The sequence below is a fragment of the Chionomys nivalis genome, chromosome 12, assembly GCF_950005125.1.
Source record: "Chionomys nivalis chromosome 12, mChiNiv1.1, whole genome shotgun sequence".
Taxonomy (NCBI): Eukaryota; Metazoa; Chordata; class Mammalia; order Rodentia; family Cricetidae; genus Chionomys; species Chionomys nivalis.
The window spans coordinates 12,582,628-12,592,624 of NC_080097.1; the positions used below are offsets into that span (position 1 = coordinate 12,582,628).

At 40.6% G+C, this 9,997-nt stretch overlaps 1 protein-coding gene and 1 pseudogene across 1 annotated transcript; both read left to right on the forward strand.

Moving 5' to 3' along the window:
- Positions 1-1,774, forward strand: part of LOC130885203 (cytoplasmic protein NCK1-like) — a 33,816-nt pseudogene extending 32,042 nt beyond the window's left edge.
- Positions 1,658-5,920, forward strand: Slitrk1 (SLIT and NTRK like family member 1). The gene is made up of 2 exons (XM_057786266.1): positions 1,658-2,060; positions 2,504-5,920. Exon 2 carries the CDS (start codon positions 2,557-2,559, stop codon positions 4,645-4,647), a length of 2,091 nt encoding a protein of 696 aa, XP_057642249.1. The 5' UTR covers positions 1,658-2,060; positions 2,504-2,556; the 3' UTR covers positions 4,648-5,920.
- The last annotated feature ends 4,077 nt before the right edge of the window (positions 5,921-9,997 follow it).

Consider the following 9,997-nt stretch of genomic DNA (forward strand, 5'->3'; position numbering starts at 1 on the left):
CCGAAATACAATTTTGCATGCGCATTGGATTTTATGCAAATTATTACCATGCCTGTACAGTTGATAAGCTTGCAAAGACATAATTGAAAGGAAAAGTATTGCTAAGTAAGTCATCACTGCTTAGCTACAGAAAGGACAGTGGCCTACACCTTTAATGTTTGATCCTAACACTGAGGAGGCAGAAACAGAGAGAGGTGGTGGATCTCTGAGCTCTAGGCTAACCTAGAGTTCTACAGTGAGAGTTCCAGGGCTGCCAGAGCTACACAGAGAAACCCTGTGTCCTCTTACTGGAAGGAGGAGGCAGGGAGAATCAAAGAATTTATCTGCTTATTTTTTTAAAGTTCTATAAATTCAAAAACCTAAAAACATGCATAATATTCTTGCTATTTTGTATATGAAAAGTATGCCACCTTTGTTAAAAGTTAGTTTCACTGACTTCCAAGAAAAAGCAAAATCTCAATTTTAGTTCTTAAAGACACTGTATTTTTTTGTTTGTTTGTCGTTTTGTTTTGTTTTTGTTTTTGTTTTTGTTTTTTGAGTTCTAGATCTGCATAAAGTGCTTATTCTCTGCCTGGGGAAACTGTACAAACTGTAAGCATTGTTCTCCTTAGCCTCATTGACCCAGGGTGAGCTGAGAAGGAGGTACAACTACCCTGACTACAGAGCAGTACTTCTCTCTCCTGTCAGGACACAACTTGTTACTTACTTGTATGTATATTAAATTCCTCACATCTGGTATAGAAACTTTGTAAGGTGTGTGTGTGTGTGTGTGTGTGTGTGTGTGTGCATGTGTGACAGCATGCATGTGTGGTGGCTGAGTGCCCGCATACCAAAGGGTTTTTAAGAGCCTTCGTAGTCTGGTAATTTTCCTCATCCCCTTCCCTCATTTTCTGAATGTCACTGAAAGATTTGTGGTCTGAAATCAAAGACCATAAGCAGGCATTGTGCTTTCATTCTGCAGATTTAAATAACGCTCAAGCAATACCATCAGAAAAACCTAACTCTCTAGGACCAAATTGACTGAATTCTACAACAACTTTAAAATGAAAAAGTATATGCCTCAATTATATACCTGGAAACAAATAATCTCTACCAAATTGTGATATTATGTAATATATATATATATATATATATATATATATGCACATACATCCCGAATAGCCACTTTCTATGTACAAAAATAAAATAAGAGGTTCCAAAGGCATCAAACAGTATAAAACGCTGTACTGCAGAGAAGGCAGAAACGCATTTAAAGCACCGATGAAAATGGCGTGCAATATAATTACCTCAAATTGCTGTACGCTTGACACCCTGACACTAATTTTATTCAAGCCATTGGGAAATAAATGTTTTAAAAGCCATGCTTTCGGAACGCTGGAACTTGCGGGGGTTGTGAGGTCTTTAAGGAAAGGAAAGGGTAAAGTTTCTAGCAAGCAAAAAGAATTAAATAATCAATTTAAAATAAGCTTCTATGTAGATCGACAGCCTTTAATACCCACGTTTTTAACGCTTGCCCTATACGTGGATTTTTTTTTTCTTTCAGCATTCCCTCACCAGATGGATTTTTGCTACTGCAGATCAGCAGAGGGTGTCAGATCTTTCAGAGTGCACCAGGCTGGAACCAGTAGAGCTTCTTAGCAACTCCCCCCCTCCTCCCCTTTCTCGCGCTCTCTTCCTCCCTCAGACAACTCGCTCCCCCTCTGTCCTCCCCCCTCCACGTAATTCCGAAAGAGCAGAAGAAAGAGAAGGAGAACAAGCAAAGAAGAGCGAGTAGGCACCGGTCGGAGCACAGAAAAAAAAAAAAAAAAGGAGGGCTGAAGACGGCCAAAGGGGATAAAAAGGATCAGGATGGACATCCACAAAACGCAGCGATTGCGGAAATTTTCCAGCGCCATTGGCTGGGCAGTGTGAGTCTTTCGGTCGGGCGTGATTTCAGCACCGGGGGCTCTGGACAGCACCTCGGGGGTACTTCTGAGCAACCCACAATCAAGACAGGAACTCCTCCAGCTGCCTGGACCTCTGAAGCTGCCGAAAGCTCTGCTTTGTATCAGAAAGGCAAGGTCAGTCCGACGCACAGCCATCACAGGCAGTGCGCCTGTACTACGCTGCAAACCTGCTTGTTTCTAACATGCACTTGCTTCTAATTGCTAGCATTGTTCCCTTCCTGGTTAGTGAGGACGTCTAAACATGATTCTGTAAGGGTGCGTTTCCTTTTAATTTTACAGGTATATATTTTACTTATTTTTAAAGGGTTGAGGGGGAGTAGTTTGCTTTCTCTCTTTCTCTTCCCCTACTTTCCACCCCCCACCCTTTTCTGCTTGCTTTGCACTATGTGCCTGGATAGTTTGTGGATATAATTATTGACTGGCGTCTGGGCTATTGCAGTACGGGGGGGTTAGGGAGGAAGGAATCCACCCCCACCCCCCCCAAACCCTTTTTTCTCTTTCTCTGGGATCGGACATTGGAGCACTAAATGAACTTGAATTGTGTCTGTGGCGAGCAGGATGGTTGCTGTTACTTTGTGATGAGATCTGGGATGAATTGCTCGCTTTAAAAATGCTGCTTTGGATTCTGTTGCTGGAGACGTCTCTTTGTTTTGCCGCTGGAAACGTTACAGGGGACGTTTGTAAAGAGAAGATCTGTTCTTGCAATGAGATAGAAGGGGACTTACACGTAGACTGTGAAAAAAAGGGCTTTACAAGTCTGCAGCGCTTCACCGCCCCGACTTCCCAGTTTTACCATTTATTTCTGCATGGCAATTCCCTCACTCGACTTTTCCCTAATGAGTTCGCTAACTTTTATAATGCGGTTAGTTTGCATATGGAAAACAATGGCTTGCATGAAATCGTTCCGGGGGCTTTTCTGGGGCTGCAGCTGGTGAAACGGCTGCATATCAACAACAACAAGATCAAGTCTTTTCGAAAGCAGACTTTTTTGGGGCTGGATGATCTGGAATACCTCCAGGCTGATTTTAATTTATTACGGGATATAGACCCGGGGGCCTTCCAGGACTTGAACAAGTTGGAAGTCCTCATTTTAAACGACAATCTCATCAGCACTCTACCTGCCAATGTATTCCAGTATGTGCCCATCACCCACCTCGACCTCCGCGGAAATAGGCTGAAAACATTGCCGTATGAGGAGGTTTTGGAGCAGATCCCTGGCATTGCTGAGATCTTGCTCGAGGATAACCCATGGGACTGCACCTGTGATCTGCTCTCCCTGAAAGAATGGCTAGAAAACATTCCCAAAAATGCCCTGATCGGCCGAGTGGTCTGCGAAGCCCCCACCAGGCTTCAGGGTAAAGATCTCAATGAAACCACTGAACAGGACTTGTGTCCTTTGAAAAATCGAGTGGATTCTAGTCTCCCGGCTCCCCCTGCCCAGGAAGAGACCTTCGCTCCTGGCCCCCTGCCAACTCCTTTCAAGATAAATGGGCAAGACGAGCATGCCACCCCAGGGTCTGTTCCAAATGGAGGTACAAAGATCCCGGGCAACTGGCAGCTCAAAATCAAACCCACACCACCGATAGCAACTGGGAGCGCCAGAAACAAACCCCCAGGCCAAGGCTTGCCCTGCCCCGGGGGCTGCAGCTGTGACCACATCCCAGGTTCAGGCTTAAAGATGAACTGTAACAATCGGAACGTGAGCAGCTTGGCTGATTTGAAGCCTAAGCTTTCCAATGTTCAAGAGCTTTTCCTCCGAGATAACAAGATCCACAGCATCCGAAAATCTCACTTTGTGGATTACAAGAACCTCATTCTGTTGGATCTGGGCAACAACAACATCGCGAACATAGAGAACAACACTTTCAAGAACCTTTTGGACCTCAGGTGGCTGTACATGGATAGTAACTACCTGGACACGCTGTCCCGGGAGAAATTTGCTGGGCTGCAGAACCTGGAGTATCTGAACGTGGAGTACAACGCGATTCAGCTCATTCTCCCTGGTACTTTTAATGCCATGCCCAAGCTGAGGATTCTTATTCTTAACAACAACTTGCTGAGGTCCCTACCCGTGGACGTTTTTGCTGGGGTTTCCCTGTCTAAGCTCAGCCTGCACAACAATTACTTCATGTACCTCCCAGTGGCAGGGGTGCTTGACCAGTTAACCTCTATCATCCAGATAGATCTGCATGGCAACCCCTGGGAGTGCTCCTGCACCATTGTGCCTTTCAAGCAATGGGCAGAACGTCTGGGCTCCGAGGTGCTGATGAGCGACCTCAAGTGTGAGACGCCGGTGAACTTCTTTAGGAAGGATTTCATGCTGCTCTCCAATGACGAGATCTGCCCCCAGCTGTACGCGAGGATCTCGCCCACGTTAACTTCGCACAGTAAAAACAGCACTGGGTTGGCGGAGACCGGGACGCACTCCAACTCCTACCTAGACACCAGCAGGGTGTCCATCTCGGTGTTGGTCCCGGGACTGCTCCTGGTGTTCGTCACCTCCGCCTTCACCGTGGTGGGCATGCTCGTGTTTATCCTGAGGAACCGAAAGCGGTCCAAGAGAAGGGATGCCAATTCCTCAGCGTCCGAAATTAATTCCCTACAGACAGTCTGTGACTCTTCCTACTGGCACAATGGGCCTTACAATGCAGACGGGTCCCATAGGGTGTATGACTGCGGCTCTCACTCACTCTCAGACTAAGGTCTACACCTTAAAGGGGGAGAAGTGCAGGAGGCAATATACACTCTGCCGCCAGCATCTCGTGGAAGCAGGAGAACATTGACCCAGATCTGGCGTGTCACAAGCCCCGACGGACATAAGTAAATAGATAACTATGAACTCACTCGACTAAGAGGCTCTAGCCCCTAAGCTTCCCTCTGAAAACAAAGAGCAGGCTGTGGAGCTGGGAGTGCAGCTAACTCGCTCTTTACTCTTTGCGCCTTTTGACTAAAAGCATGGGGCCTGCCAGAAGAATCCAGTGCCCTCGCTCTGGGCCAAAGGTCCCGTGGGGCTGGCTGCAGTGGCTCTATACATATATACATATATCACATCTATATAGAGAGATAGATATCTATTTTTCCCCCGTGGATAGCCCGAAGATGGCTCCCTGTTGGTTATGCAGGGATGGGCAGTTGCACGAAGGCATGAATGTATTGTAAATAAATAACTTTGACTCCTGACAAGAACAAAACACAAAAGAAGTGCTGCATGGCTCGCATGGAATCCCGATGCTCCAGGGACTCTGCCCCCCATTCCCATCTCCCCACTGAGACTGGAGAAGGCGTCACAGCACCCATCCTCTTACCTGATAAGTTCCATAGTATCAAACTTTCTATAAACAAATTACAGTATAATCAGAAAGTGCCATTTCGCCATTATTTGTGATTGGTAGGCAGTTCAGAGAGTATGTTTACTGTGAAAAAAAATGTAAAGGTTTTATTTAAGACATTTGCATGGCTAGTCATCAGTCCATTTTATGAGTTAACAATGTATTTTGTTGAGCAAAGTTTTTAAGGGTTGTTTTGGATTATCTTATTTTGATGGTGATGTTTGTTTTTATTTTAGTTTCTGAGGGGGAATATTTTTCTATACATATCCAATAATGCCTTCCATCTGAATGTAAAATAAGTACCCATGATTTCTATTATAGTAACAGTGTAATTATTTAAGAAAAAAGATTCTGGGGCAGTTAAGCATGACCAATTAATGTCATTCTAGTGCTTAGGCTGCGATCCTATGGTAGCAATTGTGTGCTGGTATAAATCTTACTTATAAAGTAGGAACAAAGAACCGAGGAAGCACGTGAAACTTACTAATTCTATTCGAGGATTTTATAATGGCATATTTTTTCAGTATTAAAGTGAAAATGTTTTCAAATCTGGGTCCTTACATTTTTCCAGTTTTCTATTTGGATTTATGGTTGAAGGGATGGGGGAGGGGGACGGTTGGGGTGGCTCCTTTTCTGGGTACCAGAAAGGGTCTCACTATAATCCCCTTAATGTTTAAATATTCACTAGCTCTCCTCCTCACAGTCCCTCACATCCTCTTCCACTTTACTGCTTTTACACTGTCCATAAAGTATGGTTTTACCCTAACAACCTCTCTCCCTTCCCCCTCTCCTAATGCGTCAGTGAATCCCTTTATTAATACTGGAAATCCCTCACTGTTGATTTTGTTGGCGCTGCCCACACTGCAGATATATTGGAGATGTTAGTATAGATTTGATTTAATTGACTCTGTCTAGATAGGTCTCATTAAACAGAGAGGGATTTCATTGGTCAGCACTCCGCCATGAAAGACAGCCCTAATGACTGCTGGTTGAAATGCTGCTGGCATTTTGAATTCAACATCTGCTGAAAACGGTAAAACTAATTAGTGGCCACCCACCCTCCCCGCCCCAGCAACTACATATTGAAAATTGTTGAAGTACTCATCTTTATGGAAGTCAATCATTATCCTAAAGAAATGTTTCACTCTTATCATTCCAGTTTTGGCTATGGCCCAGTAATTTTCAAGGGAAAGCAGCAAACTATTGGAATTTTACTGACCAATGTAATTCTGGTCTGAGGCAGATGCCAGAGGGAATTCTAAGCAAGTCCATTTTATCAGCAGTTAGGGTACAAACCACACATATTGATGGGATCTGCATTCCACCACATACCCACTCTTGAGAAGTATGGCAAAGACAGCAGAGCACACACTGAAATCACAGGATTCAAAGTTAGCTGTGTGAAAGTCCCCCAGAAGCTGTTGTAACTAGATTTGCCAGTTAGAATTCACATTCTAAAGGGAAATGATTTCCTAGAACAGTGATGTTCTGGAGTATGTATTCTTTATTTTAACACTTTTAAGACAAAATCTATTGTAAATTATGACTCTTCCTAAGGGCACCCGTTATTTATTTTTCTCAATTCTTTTGTTTGTGAGTTGCATTTCATAATGATAAAATAGGAAACCATTGTTCTCTGGCAGTTGCTCTTGGTTATTTACTTATTATTTGTTTTTCATAAGAAAGCTTTAAAACTTTTATGGGGAAAATGCTGCAGTTTTGGCAAGCAATCAACAGATTTGTTCATTGTGAAAAAGATGGTAAAGGAGGTGAGTAATGTCTCCTACGACCTTAAGAAAGAAAAGAGGAAAAAGGGAAGCCTTACAAATGTCTCTCATGAACAGCAGCATTTATGCATTTATTGAAAAATATCGACTGGAGCATAGTAGGAATTTTACAATTTATACATGATTAGGAAAGATTAGGGAACAGAATCTGTCATAGAAGGTGTGAACAGAAAAATTTTCCTTAAGTAAACAGAAATTACTGTGTAATACTCATGTCAAAGCAATCAAATTGTCAAAATAATATTTTAATGACCTTTCTTAGTATTTGTATGCCAGACATGCTACCTTACACTCTCATTTAAGTTTCAAGGTCACAGGGAAATTTTCCAAATATTGTTATTTCCATTATATAGATGAAACAAGTGAGGCTTAAGGACAGTACATGATAATTTAAATCATATATGCTAAAAATAGAATGACATATAATTCAATTTCCTTCATATTTCAAAGCCTCATTTTTATATAGAGCAATCATCATACCAACCTTTTAAAGATTATTAAAACACAAAGTCATAAATACTATTACCATAAAAGAGATTGGGAATGAGTTTCTAGCTTCCCACTTATAATAGTGTTGGCCTTGGGCACCATTAGTTTGTCTATGACTAAACAATCTTACCTCAGATTCAGTGAGTGAGGTAAATTTGCACTGCTCTCCCTAAGAATAAAAGAAAATAGTTAAAGAATAAGATGAGTGTACCTTAGGATAAATACTCATACCACTGAATCTAATTGATTCCAATCTTAAGAATGCTACTAGAATCTTAATAAATAATGATATACATGAAAGCCTATAGAGAAAGCATGTCCCATGACTTCATGATTATAATAATTGATTATTAAGACTGACTGTTCTTTATTCGCTTTAGTAGAGCATCTCTGCCACAATTTAATTTACCTAGCAAAGTTCTTTTAAACACTTCACAGAGCCACATACAAGTAAGTAGGACATGTAATGTATGTGGTTTCTCACAAGTGTTTTATGTGGAAGTGCTTAGTGTTTTTTTATTTTCTATTTACACAAAATGCTAATATAACTGTATTTTGATGTTCATAGATAATGTATCCTGTTTCTAGTTAAATCATCTTTTAATGTATCACAATGAGCTGAAAAGTTTTTTTATGGTGACCAATGGAAAGGAGAAGAGAAGCAGCCAGAGTATCCTATATAGCTAAATGGCTTTGAAGAAACTCTAAGCTGCTGTGGTTACTGCTGTAATTAAGATCTTGATAGAATTTAAGTTGTTGCCATAGAAATTTGTCTAATACTTTTTTCTTGTTTATACAGGAGGAAGCTGGGATAACTGTTTTAACATTAAGACAATGCAGTTGTTTTTCCTAACAATATTTATACTATGTGTAATTAGAATTGTCAGAAATTTCAGTAACAGCTAAAATTATATTGGTCAATTCAAAGACAATATATTATTTGGCTCTAAGATTTTTTTTAAATAGCGTAGTTAGCATAGAGAAAGAAATACATGATTTTTCAAGTGTGAAGGTGAAGTGTGTATTGATAATAGGATTGTAGAATGTTAAACAATAGTGGTTTTTTTCAGCACTTCTGCTGGCTTGTTTATACATATTTTTATTTGAGGTGCTTTCTTGAATAAAATGGTAATATAAATTATGCTAACAATTTAATTTCAGTATTGAGACTTCTTCATCTTTGTTTTACTTTTTCTTTCAAATTGTAATCTGCAATATTTTTGAAGGCTAGATGCAATATAATATCAATGAAAGTCAGGAAAATCATGTTTCAATGATTAATATAATATTATCTATATATATATATTAGAACGAAAGGAAGAGAGCTAAAGTCATTAGAATTTAAATTTTTCTCTGTCATTCTTTTTTTTTCCCACCTGTATCCTTGCTAGAAGATATTTTCCAAACTCACACACAGGACAATTTTCATGTTAGTATTCATGTTAGTATTGACACTTAAAGCCACACCATCAAATCGATTTCATGAGAGCATCTTGTACAGTCCCCGTGACAGTCCATGAGACCATCCCCGACAGTCCATGACATCACCTCCTACAGCCCATTAGACTACCCCTTATAGTTCATGAGACCTTTTACTACAGTCCATGAGACCGCTCATTATAGTCCATGAGACCACCCCCAACAGTTCATGAGATCATCCCCTACATTCCATAAGACCACTCCCTACGGCCGAGAAGTGGAGCAACATAAACAGGTGTTGACCATGCTAGGTGCTATCAAAATTTGATTGGATTTCAGAAACGAAAGTAGAAGAGTTAAGGTCATGATGAAATAACTGTTCAAGAATTATACTTTGTAAATAAAATAGACCACTGAAGAAATCATCTTGGGATTTCTTTAAATCTTTAAAGCTCATTGGCTCCTTTAAACCATAGTAGACTGACAATTTCAGTTTATAGGTTTAGACCTGGTTTGTCAAACTATTGGTTAGACTATTAGTTTTTCTTCTGTTAAATTCTAAAATAGACTGATTAGAGTATATTGTTGACATAGAGTTGTATTTCATTTGTCATACAAATTTTCTGTAATTATTTAAGAGCAAAAAGTATGTTTATTTGGTGGCAGTCTTAGTCATGTACTTTCTAGGCAAATAATATGGTACCCCTTGGTGTCTTAAGAAATTAATACCTAGACCTTCCAATAATACCAAAATATGCAGATACTCATGTTCCTTAAAATGATAATGGAGTTAGTCTAAGCTTATCATGCCACAGGGTCACCTGCAAGTTGCATTTAAGATCCAATACAATCCCATATATAGTCTGTCATTATTTGCTGTTGGGTCAGTCCTGACAAATGGTCTGCACATGTTCATTACTGGAACATCTTCTTTGATATTGTTCAGATTGGTGCTGGAACCCAGTTCCTGCCTCTCACTTACATGTGGCAGATTATAAAGGCTTTCATCATAGATAAAATGTGGGTT

What these genes read in the sequence shown, in the direction of transcription:
- Slitrk1 (XM_057786266.1), top strand. Translation starts at nt 2,557, where the DNA reads ATGCTGCTTTGGATTCTGTTGCTGGAGACGTCTCTTTGTTTTGCCGCT.